We start from the raw sequence: 18,366 nt of genomic DNA, 5'->3' as shown, positions 1-18,366 counted from the left end.
GATGAACGTCAACATGGCTGAATCGATGAGAGCTGCCGCGAAGAGTTGATGTGGCACAACAGAGCGAAACATTGACAGTGAATTTGAGGTGGATTAGGGATATTTATTTAAACAGATTAAGGTATGTAAAATGAGACGCACATTATATACACTTATCGGCATTATACTTTGAATTTAAACGAGAAACGCCACGCTGGCCCATTTAATCATTCATCGTTGCATCAGCCAACGTGTTGTAAAGTTGCATCAAATCAAGAAAGTTAAGAAGGCTTGTTCTTTATTTAGCCTGTTGTCTATGATTTGGAATGTTTTTGATTCACTTGTTTGTCTATTGTTGTCTATTATCTCATTCAAACTGATAAAACTTCACAGTCTTGATCTCTTGTAGCTATTCTCTGGTACGTGTATATTGAAATGAATATGTGAGTTGGGTTTAGATAAAGTTTTTGTTTAAATTCACGTTTAAATAAATACGCGTGGCTTTGGTAAGTTATTGGGCATTTGTCGAACAATGATAACTAGTGTAAATGATGACTTTCATGCTTAACTTGCTTATGATTGAAACCAGCATCTGAATTGAGTTGCATTAATTAAACCAATTGTGTTTTCCTGATTTACAGTTCAGTAAAACAGACTAGGTCACCATGTATCTTCACAGACTGTTGAAATGCGCTCAGCTTTTGACAAGACCAAATGCTCTGCACATCACCAGAAGAGCTGCTTCACAAGGAAAGAGTAAGTGTTTATGTTTTGTGCATAGGTTGCCACATGAATCCAAGTTAGCAGATGACTGATTTCTAAAATTCAGGCCGTAATTGAGAAGGAATAAAATGAGTTATATTATTTTCCCATTCAAAAGATTAAAGTCACTCCTGATCAGTGTTGGGTGTAACTAGTTACTAAGTGATTAGTTACTGTAATTGAATTACTTTTCCCTTGAAAAAGTAAAGTAAGGGATTACTCATATGTTTTCTGTAATTTAATTACGGTTACTTTTGATGTAATTAAACTAAATACTTTGTGAAATATATGCGTGTGCAATAGTGTAATTGACATCAAAATTCAAAGTCTTACTTTAAAATCTGTGCTTTAATGTATAATTCTCACATTTGTAATACTTTGGTCAGTTAATAATATTATTTGAATGAATTCAATAAGCAGTTTCATGTCTATCCTTGAATCACAAGGTTGATGTAGGATATAGAAAGTAATTAGTAATGAGTAACTAAATACTTTTTGGACAGAGTAATTTGGACAGTAATCTAATGAGTAACTTACCCAACAATGCTCCTGATTTACTGCATGTTCATCTCTTTCATTCCATGTCTGAATGATTTGCTCCTTGCTTTGTGCTGTCAGTGTCTGGGTGTGTTGTCTGGCTTTTGCTGATGTGGCATCCTTAACTGTGTCATTTATCTGGTGGGGATTTGGTGTGTGCTGTACTTTGTGAGTGGCTTGTACCAGATTTCTGGCTCGATTGCTTTAAAGGGATAGCTCACCCAAAAAATGAAAATTCTTTCATCATTTATTCATCACGGAAGACTTCCAGAAAACTTTCTTCTGCAAAACACAAAATATATTTTAAAGAACGATGGTAACCAAACAACACTGGCCTCCGTTAACTTTCATTGTATGGGCGCTCTGACATTTCTCAAAATATCTTGTCTGTGTCCCTCAAAACAAAAAGTGTTGTATAGGTTTAAATAATGAAGGATGAATATACATTGACAGAATTTAAGCATGAACCAAGAATCTTGTCTCTGTGGAACTTTCGCAACACTGTGCAGTCATCTGTACACTCCACCCCAAAAATAAACAATTTCTGAAATTATTATTGTGATGTTTTGAGCTCGCTTTTTTCTCGTGTTGCTATGGCCTTAAAAGGCTAGTGTACTAATCTAAAATGTGGTGATGATGCACACTGTACATTTTTTTTTGCCAGTTTGTGTGTTTAACCTGTTCTGCACAACCCATTAGTGACTCAACTCCTAACTGCACTTTAACAAACTCATCATTCACTCTATCCATCATTCCCGGCATGGCTTGGCTCCTCATTAATTGCTTTCTCCCTGCAGATCTCTATTCCTCACCATCTCTAATACTCCATTCTATGCATCAGTGGAGTAATGTACCTTTCTTTTTTACAGTGCCCCTGGCAAGGGCTCACGGTAAGTCGTTTGCCCACCGGGGTGATCTGCGACTGGCTAAGAGAATTGTCGTCAAGCTTGGGAGTGCTGTCGTGACCCGTGATGAGTGCGGCCTTGCTTTGGGGAGGCTTGCTTCAATCGTAGAACAGGTAAAGATGAAGGTCATGAGGTGAGGCCTAGCATTGCACAGTTTGAATTCTTTCATGTGAATACCATAAATGTGCAGTTCATAAGGGGTTGGGCGGATACAAAAGCATAATTGAGATATTTTAAATGAAGTCTCCTCTTAAAATAGTCTGCGACAGTAAAATACTAAATTCTAAGACAATCCTGCAGGTCATTTAAATTAAAAAGTCTTGATGGCACTAAAAATATATTTTTAATTGTCTTGGAGATTGTGGCCATAAGGATATTACAATATTTGTATGACCCATTAAATGTTGATGTTCTATAACAGGTCTGTTTATGATGTGTAGTTGTTGCAACATTATTACCCCTTATTGATGGATTTTGGTTATTTTTTAAGGTGGCGATGCTTCAGTCTCAAGGTAGAGAGATGATGATCGTGACCAGTGGCGCTGTAGCGTTCGGAAAACAGAGACTGAGGCATGAAATTCTCCTCTCGCAAAGTGTCAGACAAGCTTTGCATTCAGGCCAGAATCAACTAAAAGACATGGTGAGAGTGCTTTTATTGAATGCATTAATTCATTTATTGCTTTGTATCAATGCTGAGGTCTATTTTTGGAAGGCATTACAAATTAAGTATTTTTCAACTTGATTAAAGAAATATGGAAAAAGAAAGATCTAGATTTTTGATCCTTGTCAAATCTATTCTGTTCAAAAACTAAAAAGACATTCATCAAAATTGTAATTATCTCTCTATGCACAAAATGTATTCACCCTGAAAAAGGTTGAAGACAAGTGCATTGATATATTCCTTGCTAAATCCTAACATGCAGAGTGCAGGAACCCCTTAAAAGTCCAGTGTATGAAATTAAGTGACATCTAGCGGTGAGGTTATGGATTGCAACCAACGGCTCACTACATTGCTTCCCCCTCCCTTTTGAAGCATTACGGTTGCTGACACCAAACAAAGATGTCGTCTTGTTTCGCTTCTTTGTCTGTTTAGAGCTACTCCAGAAAAAACACAGTAAATTCCATGTAAGGGGACCTGTGGTGTATGTAGATAGAAATAGCTCATTCTAAGGTAATAAAAACATAACGCTTCATTATGTAAGGTACACTATATGTACCTTACATAATGGTACATATGTAAGGTGAAGACATTTCCATAAATAGTTCCTGCAAAAATTACACACTGGACTTTTAAGATTACCATTGCAGAATGTATTGCATCATATTATGTCAACACTCACAAGTTTGTTTTTGTCAGGCACTTCCAGTTCTGGAGGCGAGAGCCTGCGCTGCTGCCGGTCAGAGCGGTCTTATGGCTCTGTATGAAGCTATGTTCACTCAGTACAGCACTTGCACAGCACAGGTACACAATGCACACTCATATTCAAAATGAACCTTGAAAGCATACTTACTTTATCTTATGGGTCGTGTTGGTGTTTCAGATCCTGGTGACAAACTTGGACTTCCATGACGACCAGAAGAGACGGAACCTAAACAGCACTCTCCATGAGCTCCTACGGATGAATATCGTGCCCATCATCAACACCAACGATGCTGTGGTGCCTCCCCCAGAACCCAACAGTGACCTTCAGGGGGTAAATGTGAGTACAAATGTGGGTAAAAATAACAGGAAACCGCAGTATTGTCACCTGACCTCTATCCTTACTGGAACCGCATGCTGTAAAGTGCTTTCAGAGATACATGCTGGGAACAATGCAGAGGCTTAATTTTTGTCTTCTGCACTGTTTCAACCTGAGGGGTTTTTCCGTTCCTGTTGAATATGGGGAATGAACGTGCGCTTTAGTTCGGTCGCTTACGTTCTTTGCTTTCGTTATCACACACTGGTTGGGGTTTCCAATTTTTTTTAGTGTAGAATAAAATCTATATCTCTGTATGTTATATTTCTATATTCTAGGTTATCAGTATCAAGGACAACGACAGCCTCGCGGCACGGCTTGCGGTGGAGATGAGAGCAGATCTTCTCATTGCTCTCTCTGATGTGGAGGGTGAGATTCCTCATTGACAGTTTTTACTTCTGGTCTTAAGTTTATGTTGTTCCTGTAGCTGGGAGTCATGGATTTCAAAACAAACTGATATCTTTGAAGCAGTGGATGCTTGAGATAAAAGTGTCTGCTAAATACATCAATGTCACCTAAAAAGAAGCTATTCAATAAATAAATTTTGTCACCCTCTGCAGGACTTTATGATAGCCCACCAGGGTCCGACGACGCCAAGCTCTTAGATACATTTTACCCCGGGGACCAGCATTCCATTACCTATGGCACAAAGTCAAGAGTCGGGATTGGAGGAATGGAAGCTAAAGTGCGATTGCAGAGAATATGTGCAGAATTGAGTAGATTACGTGATTGTTTGACTTTTTTTTCTTAACAAAGATATTCATCAATAACTCGTAGGTGAAAGCAGCTCTCTGGGCTCTTCAGGGCGGGACGTCCGTCGTCATTGCTAGCGGTACGAACCCCAAGGTCACAGGTCATGTGATCACTGACATTGTCGAGGGCAAGAAAGTTGGAACTTTCTTCTCAGAGGTCAAGCCAGCTGGTGAGTGTCTCCCATTTCAGTGATCGTTTGCTTTATAGCAGTTTTATTTGTCCTTGTGACCTTAATGACCTCAAACAGGGATGCCTCAGTGCTGGGTCCGTTGCTCCTTGCCATATAAATGACATCCCTAGGTCCAGAAATTCAGAAACATGGCTTTTCTGATCACTGCTATGCGGATGATACACAACTCCATTTGGCATTTCAGCCTGACGATCCAACTGATTCTTCACACATTTTAGCATGCCTGCATGACATTTCTCTCTGGATGAAGGATCACCTGCAGCTGAACCTTGCAAAACAGAACTGCTTGTAAACCCGGCCGACCCAAAGACTCATCACAACCTCTCCATCCAACTATGCTCATCAACCGTCAAACCTTCCAGAATGCCCAGAAACCTGGGTGTGGTAATCGATGATCAGCTAAACATCACGGATCATGTTGCCAGGACCACCCGGTCCTGTAGATTCATCCTTTGCCACATTAGGAAAATTAGATATTTCCTGTCCGAGCATGCTTGTACAACCAAACCTCAACAGATGATGCAGAATGCATCGGCAAGAGTAGTCTTCAATAAACCGAAGAGAGCACACGTCACTCCTCTCTTCTGTCAACACCTGACTGATTAGTTCTGACTTTAATTCTTTCCATCCTTAAAAGAAAAAAATATATATATACTCTGGTAGGCTATATGAGACCAGTTTGTTGTCCTTATGTTGTTCCAATTGCTTCTATTGTTTACCTCATTTGTAAGTCGTATCAAAAAAGGTGTCTGCTAAATGACTTAATGTAAATGTAAATTCCACGTCATTTCATCCCCAGGCCCCACAGTAGAGCAGCAGACAGAAATGGCCCGAGCGGCTGGCAGGGTTCTTTCTTCCCTGGAGCCGGAACAGGTTAGATATGAACTTCTAAAGCTGGAAGCATTCGTTTATTTTTCTGCTAGAAGTTTTCATGTGATTTTAATATATTAATTCTGGTGCAACATTTGTTATTGTGACAGACCTACAAGGTTTTGTAAATAGAAGATAATCACTTCATTTTATTTAACCATTTAGAAATTACTCCTTTTTGGTTTTAAAAATAAGGGTGTGTGGTTGAAGTTAGCAAAATGGAAGCTGTTACCAAACTGCTGAAATCTTTTGAAGTACTTTTTATTGTCTATGGACAGCATCCACAACATGCCATCTACTCTTTTATTAAAGGTGTGATGACCTGGGCTTTATTAATGTTTTATACTGTTGTATGAGGTCTACTTATGACGTTCGTGTGGTTTTTACATTCAAAAACATCAAAATCAATAAGTAATAGGCTTTTTCGACCCCAGTTTTGAGGCCGTCTCGACAAATGATCGGTTTGAATAGGAGTTCCGCCATGAAGGCTTGGAAGTAAACGTAACTTAGTTGGAGCCTTCTGTGAATTTGGTTTGAGATGTAATGTTAGGTTACGCTTTTGCCCTATTCGCACAGGATTAGTATTATATGGGGAACTTGTGTGATTTATAATTCACCTCCCCACATCTGTATTTTATGTGGCGCATTCGCAAGAGATAAATGAAGCCTGTGATTTTACTCAAATTTACGGACTTATTTCCTGGATGTGATGGCAAGGCTTTGCATATAGTTTGTATGTCCTATAGTTGTGTTTCATGATATCTGTACCTGTCAACATTCAAAGCAGCCTCCATTTTTTTGCATACACTGGATAAAACCTTGAAAAATTATATATGAGCCCTCCAAATCACAGACATTGCCGATTCGCAAGGGATCAAGATCACAGACAATCTCGTGCTAATAGTGCTCATGGCATATCGAGCTCTCTAACAAAGCAATAGTGACGCATAGTACAAAATTGTTGTACTCGCATAAGATTGCTGCGCCATTCCTATCGGATCCAATATTGATGGCAATATTTAATTTTAGTCTCTCCGCAAATCCATCGTCGACAATGCGTTGTTCACAAAGGAATCCACGGCAATGTTTTATCCACGTGAGCTGGAACCTTCATAAATAAACTTCAACCATGTTACTAATGTCGGAGTCCGAAGGAAGGTTATGCAGCGACTGTGTTCTTCCACAACCAGGCACTGACTCCAAAATAATTATATTTGCCCACAGAGGAGTGAGATCATCTGCATGTTTGCCGACCTCCTGACTGAGAGGAAAGAGGACATTTTAGCCGCCAACAAAAAGGACATGGAGATAGCGATCAACTCTGGTAACTTGTTTTGCAGTGAATACTATTTTTTTAATACATAAATTCATAATACATATAGCATAATACAGCCATCACAATTGTTTTGTCTCTCATCTGGTGAAATAACAGGACGCATGTCTCCAGCCATGATAAAGCGACTAAGTTTGTCCTCATCCAAGCTTAACAGTCTGTCCATCGGTCTGCGTCAGATCGCCGTATCCTCTCAGGATAGTGTGGGCAGGGTTCTGCGCAGGACCCGCGTGGCAAACAATCTGGAACTGGAGCAGATCACCGTGCCCATAGGAGTACTCCTGGTCATCTTTGAGTCCAGACCAGACTGCCTGCCTCAGGTTGACCATTTAAAACAAATATTAATCGAGACATTAAGTCCGTGCATGGATTGAAGTTGCTTTGGGGACAAGAATTGCTCAAATTGTTTTGCTTACACAGGTTTCCACTCTAGCCATCGCCAGTGGCAATGCTCTTTTGCTTAAAGGTGGCAAAGAGGCTGCCAACACAAATCACATCCTGCACGAGCTCGCCCAAGAGGCCCTGTCCATTCATGGAGTCAAAGATGCCATTCAGCTGGTAACTTTTAAACGCTTGTGTGTGCTGAAGTGGAAGTCACATGTCATTTTCTGTCTTCGCTTACCCTCTGTATTTATAGATCATGACACGGATATTTCCTTGTGTGTTGCAGGTGAGTACGCGTGAAGAAGTGGAAGATCTGTGTCGTCTGGAGAAGATGATCGATCTGATCATTCCCCGTGGCTCTTCTCAGCTGGTCAGAGATATTCAGCGTGCAGCTAAGGGCATCCCTGTTCTTGGTCACAGTGAGGGGATCTGCCATGTTTATGTGGACCATGAGGCCAGTATTGAGAAAGCCCTCAAAATCAGTAAGAGTGCATCCTAACGTTCACATATAATAGTGAGGTTTAAAGTTGGGCTATTTTAAATATTTGAAAGAATATGCATCCACGGAAAAGAAGAGACTATTGTGGTTTTGTGCCATTTTAGTCCAGTATCTGTTGAATTTCAACAAAATCAACAGCAACAGCAGAGTCATCCAACAGCAATGTTTTTTTCGATAGTGTATCGATAGTGAAACCTCTACTATCGATAATTTTTTTTAAATCGTGTCATATACATATGGCCAAAAGTAAGTGGAAGTGAGCATGCCGAAAAATATAACAACGCTTTCCAGCTTCCAGAGCTAATGTGTGAGTGTGCTTTGGTCTCAAAAATAAGTCATGGAGTAATGAGTTATATCAAATAAATGTTGTTTGTAACCATAAGGCTGTAAGTCACTTGGCTACTGCAGTGCATTAGACTACAAGTTTATTTAAGTCACAATGACATTTGTTGTGCTTTAACAGATATGACACCGGCGCATTTTCAGCACAGATGACCCGGGGGTTTAAACTACCGATGTTCATTGTTTTAACTGTAATGCACCACAACAGCCATGTGACTTACGAGACCCACCTTATTCCCCTGTGCTACCCACTTGAGGGGCGCAATCCACAGTTTGGGAACCTAAACCTCTGTTTTTAAGGTCCATACATAGCACATAATGGCCACTCTGCTTAGGTAAGGGATGTTTTTAGACTTATCCCCAGGTGGTGCACAGGATGTTGTATTTCTAGCTCTACTTTTTACATTTTCTATTTAAAGTATTGCAATATTTCGCAAATGTGTATCGTATCGAAGTACATAGCAATATATTGTATTGTGACCCATCTATCGTGATATGTATCGTATCGGGAGGCACTTGCCAATACACAGCCCTAATTCATATATAGCTGTCAGATGTTGTGAGTTTATTATTATCAATTTTTCCAGTTCGAGATTCCAAATGCGACTACCCTGCAGCCTGTAATGCAATGGAAACCCTTCTGGTGCATCGGGACATTCTCAGAACTCCGTTGTTTGATCAGATCATCGAAATGTTGAGAACAGAACAAGTGAGAGCTATATTTATATATACAGTGTACTCTTAATACTTTGACGCAACTTTTACATATATCTGTGCTCAGGCATCACTTTCCACCTGTTGTTCAAATTGATACTACTGATGTCTTCAATCATGTAGGTGAAGATCCACGCTGGTCCTAAGTTTGCGTCCTACCTGACCTTTAGCCCGTCAGAAGTTAAGTCTCTGCGCACAGAGTATGGGGATCTGGAGTGCTGTATTGAAGTGGTGGACAGTATGCAGGAGGCTGTGGATCACATCCATAAATATGGCAGCTCACACACTGATGTTATAGTCACAGAGAACGGCAAGTTTCAATGCACGGCTGCCCTGAAGCGTGATAATGCATTCCACATGCTGATGTTAATTATACATCTAATCAGTTTACACAAGATGTTGAAGTGGTTATTTTAGGAGCTCTGTTATAAACTTAAAGCATTTTAAATGCTACACTGCCATCTGGTGGCAAGATTGTTTTTGCATCTAAACACTGTATCAGCATTTACTCACCCTCAGGTTGTTTCAAACCTGTATACATTTCTGTGTTTCAATTAACACAGTGTAAGATATTTGGAAGAATTTTCAGTTCTGGGACATCATCCACTACCGTAGTAGGAAAAAGAGCTGTTGTCTTCCATTTAATTCTTCCTACTATGGTAGTCAATGATTTCGTGGAGCAGAAAATTACTATCTTTAAAATATCTTTAAAATATCTTTCTTTGTGTTCATTGAAAGAATGAAATTTATACAGGTTTGCAACAAGGGTGAGTAAATGATGACAGAATTTTTTAACATTAATAGGGATGCAAGGAATTTCAAATAATTAATATTTTATACAATGTTATTAAATAATATAATAACATTTATATCTTGATTTCCTTGGCAGTTAAAGGAACAGTTCATTTTCATAATCATTTTTTATGATAATTTACTCACCCCCATGTCATCCAAGATGTTTATGTATTTGTTTTAGTCGATAGGAAATTAAGATTTTTGATGAAAACATTCCAGGATTTTTCTGAACATAGTGGACTTCAATGGACTTCAAACGGTTGAAGGTCAAAATTACAGTTTCAGTGCAGCTTCAGAGGGCTTTAAAAGATTCCAGACGATGAATAAGGGTCTTATCTAGGGAATAATCGTTCATTTTCAAAGAAGAAATAAAATGTATATGCTTTATAAACACAAAAGCTCGCCTTGTTCTGTTCTGCTATGCATAATTACGGTGAAAATGTAAAACTGTAATTTTTACCGTTTGGAGTCCATTGAAGTCAACTTTATGGAGAAAAATCCTGGAATGTTTTCACTTCATTTCTTTTTGACTAAAGAAACAATTACATAAACATCTTGGATGACATGGGGGTGAGTAAATTATCATTCAAATGTATCTCCTTTTATAAATTCAGATACTTTTTTAAAGAAAGAAAACTTAATACATTTAACCTATCTGTGTGGGTGACACACTTTGTTCATAAAACGCCTAACACACCATAAACTCATTGTATTTTTCAAACTGCAAAGAAAGAAAAAAATGCTGATTTGAAATAATTTAAGAAACTTATTTCTCACTTATAATGGAAGTAATATTGCCTAATAATGCACTTAGATTTTTTTTACTTTTGTCAAAGTCATTCATCCTAAACTTGTGGAGCTATATTATGTACAGTATAATATGATTTTAATATAGATTAAGTAATCCGGGAAATCATCTTTGTCTTATCTCTGTAGAGGACACAGCAGAGCTGTTTTTGCAACAGTTGGACAGCGCCTGTGTGTTCTGGAACGCAAGCACACGATTTGCGGATGGATATCGCTTTGGTCTTGGTAAAGTGCCTTTTATGTTACTTTCTTTAATGTTTAAATGCCTTCTTCCAATACCATATTAAGCCTGTGGTGCTTTGCAGGTGCGGAGGTTGGCATCAGCACGGCCCGTATTCACGCCCGTGGACCTGTGGGATTAGAGGGGCTCCTCACTACCAAGTGGGTCTTACGGGGAGACGGCCACACGGCTGCGGACTTCTCCGAGCAGGGCAGCATGAAGTTCCTTCACGAGAACATCCCGGTCGCACAGCTACTTCCCGGCCGCAGAACCACCAGCTAGAAACGTTTAGTAAAAGCATAAACAGGCAAATACCTTACAACTCCTTGTCGTTTCCATCAAATTTTCTTAAAAACAACATCTCTCCCACTTCAGGAAGTGTGTTTGGAATGAGCCAGACAGAAAACAATTCAGTGAACGCATACTTATCAGAGTTTTCAGTGTTTGCATCACACAGTCTTTCTCAAGGGCAACTATGAAGGGCCATGCCAAATGACAGTGATGATGAGACATTTATTTAGAGATTCATTCAACGTGTGTTGGAATCAGACAGTTTAATGGACAGTTGCATTTTTCCATACATCGCATTTGTTTTCATTTTCAAATTTTGCATTTATAATGTTCTTGGCTTCTTTTGCGCATTGATCATGTGTACTGTAGAAATGTACCTGTCATCTGTGTAAAATTGATCCTGGGGTGGACGGCCTTCGTCCTGAATCGCTGCTCTGGGCCTTGTTGGCTTTATGTAAATGTGCTTTAATGCTCTACAAAATAGATACAATTGTGGTGCAAATACTCTGTGATGTTCACAAATTTTCTTTGTTGAATAAACTTTTTTTTGTATTTTTAAAAAAAGATTTTTGTACATTAAGAAGCATAAGGACATCACTTGAAATGTTAATGATGTTAGGAGAAAGATTAGGTCAGCCTATCCGAATGCAGGAAAAATAAGGAAGGCAACAAGACATTATGAACTTGATTATGATTTTTTTGTGCATGACAGTGTAAGAAACATCAAGAGGTTTTTCAGTAGGGAGTAAGTCTCGACAAGTACTAAGTGGGACATGGAAAACAATACTACAGAGGATTAATTATGTTGTTATTAAGAATGAAGAGGAGGCGACTGAAGACTGAAGCTTGTCACTGCCTTTTGACTCGTGAATCTTTTTTAATCTCCAGAAATGCGCTGTTTACACTCAATGAGACTTCATTACAAAAACAAAAGATCTAGAGATAAAGAGAAATAGAGACTTATTGATGTGTTCTTGTGCTCCGATGTGTGTTCGGGATGAAAGAAGTACTTTCAGTAAAAAAATTTACTGACCAAAATGGAGAAAGATATACTAAAGCTAAATTGCAACTAAAATCATGATTATTGGAGTTAACAGAGTAAGAAATGTTCTCTCTCTAATGTTGTTCCAAACCTTCATGCCGTGTTTTTATGTGAGACACAAATGAAAAGAAATCCTAAAGATATAATGGTTGCATATCACTATAGAAGGATAATGGGAAAATGAACTTTCAAGCTTCAAAAGGAGCCAGCCAGAAGCCCATTTATTTTAATTGTAAAAACCAATATGCTTACAAATTGTACATTTTGTTCCTAACAGATGAAAGTCATAATTGCTTGAAATTATGTAGTTTAGGAAAAAATAACTAGTTATAATATAACAACATGTAACAAACTTTGTTGCATTGAACCTTCCCATGTTTAATTTAGTAATGCTTCGACTTTATATTATGAATTTTCATTTTGGGGTCATCTACTTTGCTCTCTAGCCATCTGTAGTATATGAATTTCTTCAAATACACACAACTATCCTAAGTTGAAAACGTCAAATTTAATTTGGTTCTTGCGAGTCTCCTGATGAAATCAAGTTTTTGCTGTGCCTTCATAATATGTTTTAGTTTTGAACTTATTATTTTGAAATAATTTACATTTTCTCTCACACGCCTATTGTTTCATATGGATTACTTATTAATGAATGTACAGTATGTGCTTTTTTTTGGAGCTTAGACTTGTTTTATCTGGACATAATGTGTACGTTCAGCCCAAGAAAGGTGTCAGATACATCTTGCATGAGAGTAAGTCAATTATGAGAAGATTTCTATCCGAGCTATATCTTTGTAGTTTGTCAAGGTTTTTGTATTATGTTCAGGAGAAATTACATCTGTTATAAAATGTTTGATTTGATATTTGAGTCAATTGGGTATATGGATGAGATATCTTGTAAAGGCTCACTTTGAAGGCTTTGGGCACTGGAATATGAAAATGAAAAAAGAACCGGTTTCAAGACGGTCTCATGGCCATTGGACTTTCACAGCGAGTCAGTACAGCTTTAATTGAACATTACTCGGGGGCCAAAATTCATATTTCTTGTTTTTCCTTGATCTTTCGAGAGTCAAACGCGTTCCCTAGAGATTCTTTTTTCAAATCAATAATTAATGGTCAATGTTATTTATTCATTTGTATCTTTGCCTATTACAGGCTTCTAATTAACAATTTCAATAATTGATATTTATCTCTAAAAGGCCTCTGTATCCACGCCTTATGAAATATACATGAACTGAGATATGGACTTGGTTTTGTGTTCTGAGAGTGCTGCCTGCTCGGGGCTAAGACCAGGCCACTTTGACTTTTCCTTCTTTGAGTCTGCACTACGCTTGGATGTGGTGCTAATACGGGCCTTTTTTATGGGCCCAAAGCGCCCGGTTCACACCATGTGATCATTTAAAGACTTCTGCTCTCCCGTCCATGGATTCCCCTTTTTTTTTTGTTCTTTAATAACTCGGTTCAAAAAACAAGTCTGTTTCTTTAATAATGTTCTTTTGTCTCTTGGCGCAAGATGACATCAAGCAAAACTTGGCAGATATAATGTAACTGGACCTATTACACAAAATAAGAAACTGCATAGTTAAACTACCTAGTGTTGGTTTGCATTCAGAGTGCACAAAAGACATTTGATTTCAATCAAATTTATTTCAGTTGTTGTTGGGAAGGGAGCTGTTCAAACACACGCCTTACTCAACAATGTTGAAGGTGACAAATATCCCTCTAATGCAAAGCTAAATATCACAAACACATTTAACAGATTCACAGACCCTATCACCCTGAGGTGAATGTAGGTCATACATAATCGTGGAAATAGACAGGGTGCTATAGACACATTAGGAAAGGGATTGCCATATTTGGGATCTTCATTTGAGGTCAGTGACACGTCGCAGGGAGCCGATGCCAGGGCTTGGACTGCCCCACTCGACGTGCCTCCTGTATTCTCCGGGGCGCAGGAAGAACTGCCGGCCAGTGTAATTGGGGTGCTCGTGGAGCATCCAGTAGCCTTCCATCACATTGGCTGAGGAGATGTTTCCATTGTGGAATCTCTTACGTAGATCTGGGCAGTCTTCATTAAACTCCATCGTCTGACCACCGAAATCAGAGCGCTCGAAGACCTTCATCCTATAGTTTCCATTGTACTGGGTACGACACAATCAGAAATACAGAAAATCTTTACATATTGCTAAAACTTCAGCTGTTGCAGTGCAAATAATATTTATACATTTTTAAAAATTTTAATATTTTATAAAATATTAATATTTTTTATCTGAACAGCCCTTTACAGGAACGATGGCTGCGCGAGTTTGTTTGGCCAATAGATACCCGTTCATTATTTCAGTTAAAACTTCACTATTTTGCTATGATTTTGGATAGTTCACCACATTTTTTTAATTATTTTATCATTTGCTCAGCACAGACCTGTATAACTTTCTTTCTTTAAAACAAAAGAAGATATTTTAAAGAACATTGGGAACCATACAACATTGGCCTCCATTGACTTCCATAATATTTACAGAGAACCACAATGACATTTCTCAAAATATCTTCTTTTGTGTACTACAAATCATAAGTCAATACATAAACGTAGTATAAAGCTATTTACAGGTTTTAAACGACACGAGGGTGAATAAACGTTGACAGAATTTATTTTTGGATGAACTCTCTTTAAATTGTTCATGATACAATACTGTCCATAACCCTATGATACCTTATCGTAATGCGCACTCTTTGAATGGACAGATTTGGAGACTCACTGGAGGAACCATGCGGCAGGAACGGATGCAGTCGTTGAATCCAGCCCAGCGGTGGAAATCAGGATATTCGCCTTTGGACAGCATGTACTGGTATCCCGCGTAGTTGGGCTTCTCGTAGGCCACCCAGCAGCCGCTCTCTACACGGATGGAGTTGCAGCGAGAAAAGTAGGACTGCATGTCTGCACAGTCTCCAGTGCACTCATACTGACGGCCCTGGAAGTTCTTGTCTTCAAAATAGGTAATCTGTGCGGATGGTTTTAATTATTGGATTACAGTCGGTAGTTTTAACATTTATGCATTTGGCAGAATGTATAAACGCTAAGTGCATTTAAGCACAAGTTTTGGGTTTCTTTAAACAAGTCTCAGAAAATATCTGACTATTAATATCCACAGCTGTTCAAGGGTATTTAGAAAGGTTAATTTGTTCTGTTGAATGTTACTGTTTTAAGAATGAATGTTGGTATTGTAGCAATGCAACTAACACAAAACCCAGATTTTATCCCAACACACAGTACAAAATGAACTCAGTATATCTGAAAACAATTTTTGATCAATTATTCAAATCCTTAAAAATATTTCCCTTATGGCTTTGCTACTACAAACTCTCTTCAATATTCTCTCTCTAGTGTTAATTATTTAAAAGATAATTGTAGTTAGGTAATATGGCCTTTTATCCTTACTCAGTCTCCACCACATATGTTATCTTACCTTGGCCATTGTGTCTGTTTTCTGAGTGGACACAACCATTTCTGTGGCCAGGACCTCTTTATAGACCCGGCATGGATCAGGGCTTTGTGTGTGATTTACCAAACTGTCTTGTCAGCACAAGGTGCTCTATAGAGTTCACATAACTGTAGATCTGGCAGCATGTGTTCTCCTTTGTCAGCTCTCTCACCAAAGGCACCAGACAGCATCACTGCACTTTTTAGTACGGGACAAAAAAGTTGCAAACTGTGCTTTGTTAGTGTCAGGGCTTTACGTGTATATGCTGTGCACTTGCATTTGGCAAATTAATTTATAAAATGAATATATTTTAAGTTGCTGAGATGTGCGTGAATTTATATCAAGTTTTTATGTTTTGGAATGAGACAAAAATGAATTCTTTACTCAGATTTGCATTTGACTTTGTATTGGGCTGTGGATCAGAGGAAACAACTGGCAGAATGTTATAAACATACAATTTTTAAATGAAATAAAGAAATTAATACTGCTTTAAACAGTTTTAAAGTCTTTATTGGGTATTAAAAAAGAGACTCTGTTTACATGAAACTGCTTCTCATCCTTCTGAATGAACCGATCATGGGATTCATGCAACCCCAGTCACCGCAGGCTCTGTACTCGCCGGGTCGCAGGAAATACTGACGGCCTCTGTAGTTGGGGTGCTCATAAAAGATCCAATAACCCTCCATAATGTTACAAGAGTAGATGCCGTGGTTGCCAAAGCGGTCGTAGACGTTGGGGCAGTCGTCGGGGAACTCCATCATATGTCCGTACATTTCAGGTCTGTTGTAGATTCTCATGCGGTAACCTCCTCTGTACTGTTTTTTGGGGAGAAAAAGCAACAGTATAAGAGATTTTGAGAAATAGTCGTGGCATAATTCAGAGGACTTAAAGGGCACCAGAGCAACCAGTTGTCAGAACATTAGGAAGGCAAAACCGAAGCTCTGCCTTCTTGATGTTTCTGCTGACACTAAATCCTTTGAACATGACTTCTTGCTGTAAATGTGCAACTTTCAAAGATTTCAAGTAGATGTTTAGTCATTTTTTCGAACCAGCTCTAGCGACAGTGTAATGATTCCTCCATTGCCAAAAAACAGAGATGAATGGAATGATGATGAGCATCGGAGCGTGTCTTGCTCCATTTCAAATAACCAAATCTCCAGGTGGACCTGTGAACCTGTTTTTTTCCTGCATATATAAATTACTTCAAAGGCCTCATTGATTGACGTTTGCTTTTTTTAAGACTGTGTGGAATAGAACCCATCAGTTTGATTGACTTACAGGGGGGAACATCTGACAAGATCTGATACAATTGTTGAAGCCCATCCAGTTGTGGAAGTGAGGATACTCCCCACGGCCCAGGACGTACTGATAACCCATGTAGTTGGGCTTCTCATAGCCCACCCAGTGACCTCCCATGACCCGGATGGAGTTGCAGCAGTTAAAGTGCCTGAAGGTGTCAAAGCAGTCTTCGGAGCACTCATAAGAGCGTCCCTGGAAGTTGTAGCCTTCGTAAAAGATGATCTGTAAGAATAAGAAAGAATTAGACACAATCAGCTGTCCATGATAATGCATAAAATAAAATTTACATAACATAAAATATACATGTTTTTAATGTTATTTTACACCCGAAATGTAAATTTGCAGTCTATTTTTCTGTAAATTGACTTTTTATCTCATTTAAAAAATCTGTGAACATTTTGTAAGAAAAAAATGGCATATAATGAAATTCTAACAGTTAAAAAAAAATATATATATATATATATATTTACAGATTTTTAACAGATTTTTGAAATATGGTAAAAACCGTCAAATTACATTTAAAGTGCAGTTTCGAAATTTACATTTTTCTATAGTTTTTTTACACTGTACGTTTTTCTTGGTTAGCTAAGGAAAAGTAAGAAATATTAAAAGCTGAATCTTGGACAAAGCGATGGTTCCAAGGAAGGTTTCCTTAGCTTCCGTAGTCTTGTTTAGTCTAATATTAGCACAGTTCTGAATTCAATGAACCAAAAAATTTGTAAATCTTTATTCACAGCCTGTTTATTATGCCAGCTGATGGGCATGTGGATGCACATTATTCACCCGGACACTTTAAATTTAGTTCACTCCAGACACACGTATCTTATGTCCAGCATACACGTATGTATATTTGAAATGGCAAACAACCTCTATGTTTTACAAACAGCAATTTTATACGGCTCGCTTAGCTCCGGTGTGACAGCGAGTCGTTCTTACCTTCCCCATGGTTGCAGTTCAGGAAGTCCTGGCCGTTCTGCCGTACTTCCATAGAGGTCCCGGTCGACCTTTTATACTCATTTGCAAATGTATAGGCACTGCTGGCAGAGTCACGTCACAGAGACTGGAGTTTACCTATGAAAACGTCACCTATTATTCACTTCTCTAAAGACAACTAATGCTACTCTCTCATTGTTGCAGAATTCTAGAGTTTACCCTTACAAACTCACCTCATCTCATGAGCCTTACAAGCCCACCGTCAACAAAAGGATCAGGCGGCATTATAACAGGCATTTTTGTGTACTGTATATGTAAAACGGCACGTAAACAATTTGAACAAAAATGCATAAGTGTTGTTTGATTCAATCTCAAAGAATCGTGAGTTTTCCGTTTGCACATGTTTGGTTTTAAACATATGTATAAATCCTAACTTCATAGCTTCAGCTTAATTTAATCATACCTTCATAACTTCATCACAGGACTTTTAAAAATC

At 38.5% G+C, this 18,366-nt stretch overlaps 3 protein-coding genes across 3 annotated transcripts; 1 reads left to right on the top strand and 2 right to left on the bottom strand.

Annotated features, from left to right (window-relative positions):
• aldh18a1 (aldehyde dehydrogenase 18 family, member A1) lies at positions 1-12,033 on the top strand. Its single transcript, XM_056772079.1, has 18 exons — positions 1-121; positions 621-735; positions 2,148-2,296; positions 2,674-2,823; positions 3,541-3,645; positions 3,725-3,883; positions 4,198-4,288; positions 4,480-4,604; positions 4,697-4,841; positions 5,662-5,735; positions 6,957-7,056; positions 7,165-7,385; positions 7,486-7,623; positions 7,736-7,931; positions 8,878-8,999; positions 9,128-9,314; positions 10,736-10,831; positions 10,912-12,033. The coding sequence occupies exons 2-18, from the start codon at positions 645-647 to the stop codon at positions 11,106-11,108; spliced, it is 2,346 nt and encodes a 781-aa protein (XP_056628057.1). The 5' UTR covers positions 1-121; positions 621-644; the 3' UTR covers positions 11,109-12,033.
• A 1,991-nt stretch (positions 12,034-14,024) lies between these two features.
• crygmx (crystallin, gamma MX) lies at positions 14,025-15,662 on the bottom strand. The gene is made up of 3 exons (XM_056772011.1): positions 15,624-15,662; positions 14,916-15,173; positions 14,025-14,300 (listed from the first exon to the last, which is right to left on the bottom strand). The coding sequence occupies exons 1-3, from the start codon at positions 15,660-15,662 to the stop codon at positions 14,025-14,027; spliced, it is 573 nt and encodes a 190-aa protein (XP_056627989.1).
• Positions 15,663-16,174: 512 nt separating this feature from the next.
• crygmxl2 (crystallin, gamma MX, like 2) lies at positions 16,175-17,882 on the bottom strand. Its single transcript, XM_056771035.1, has 3 exons — positions 17,874-17,882; positions 16,917-17,159; positions 16,175-16,453 (listed from the first exon to the last, which is right to left on the bottom strand). Exons 1-3 carry the CDS (start codon positions 17,880-17,882, stop codon positions 16,175-16,177), a joined length of 531 nt encoding a protein of 176 aa, XP_056627013.1.
• Between the last annotated feature and the right edge of the window lie 484 nt (positions 17,883-18,366).

Source organism: Triplophysa dalaica, chromosome 17, assembly GCF_015846415.1.
Source record: "Triplophysa dalaica isolate WHDGS20190420 chromosome 17, ASM1584641v1, whole genome shotgun sequence".
Taxonomy (NCBI): Eukaryota; Metazoa; Chordata; class Actinopteri; order Cypriniformes; family Nemacheilidae; genus Triplophysa; species Triplophysa dalaica.
Note: the sequence above shows the minus strand (reverse complement) of the source record. Positions and strands in the feature narration are given on the sequence as shown.

What these genes read in the sequence shown, in the direction of transcription:
- crygmxl2 (XM_056771035.1), bottom strand. An exon ending in CTTGTCAGATGTTCCCCCCT is followed by an intron (nt 16,454 to 16,916) that starts GTAAGTCAATCA and finishes CCCAAAAAACAG; the next exon opens with TACAGAGGAGGTTACCGCAT.
- aldh18a1 (XM_056772079.1), top strand. Translation starts at nt 645, where the DNA reads ATGTATCTTCACAGACTGTTGAAATGCGCTCAGCTTTTGACAAGACCA. An exon ending in AGCTGCTTCACAAGGAAAGA is followed by an intron (nt 736 to 2,147) that starts GTAAGTGTTTAT and finishes TCTTTTTTACAG; the next exon opens with TGCCCCTGGCAAGGGCTCAC. An exon ending in TGTTATAGTCACAGAGAACG is followed by an intron (nt 9,315 to 10,735) that starts GCAAGTTTCAAT and finishes TTATCTCTGTAG; the next exon opens with AGGACACAGCAGAGCTGTTT.
- crygmx (XM_056772011.1), bottom strand. Translation starts at nt 15,662, where the DNA reads ATGGTTGTGTCCACTCAGAAAACAGACACAATGGCCAAG. An exon ending in AAACAGACACAATGGCCAAG is followed by an intron (nt 15,174 to 15,623) that starts GTAAGATAACAT and finishes ATCCAATAATTA; the next exon opens with AAACCATCCGCACAGATTAC. An exon ending in CCTGCCGCATGGTTCCTCCA is followed by an intron (nt 14,301 to 14,915) that starts GTGAGTCTCCAA and finishes TGTCGTACCCAG; the next exon opens with TACAATGGAAACTATAGGAT.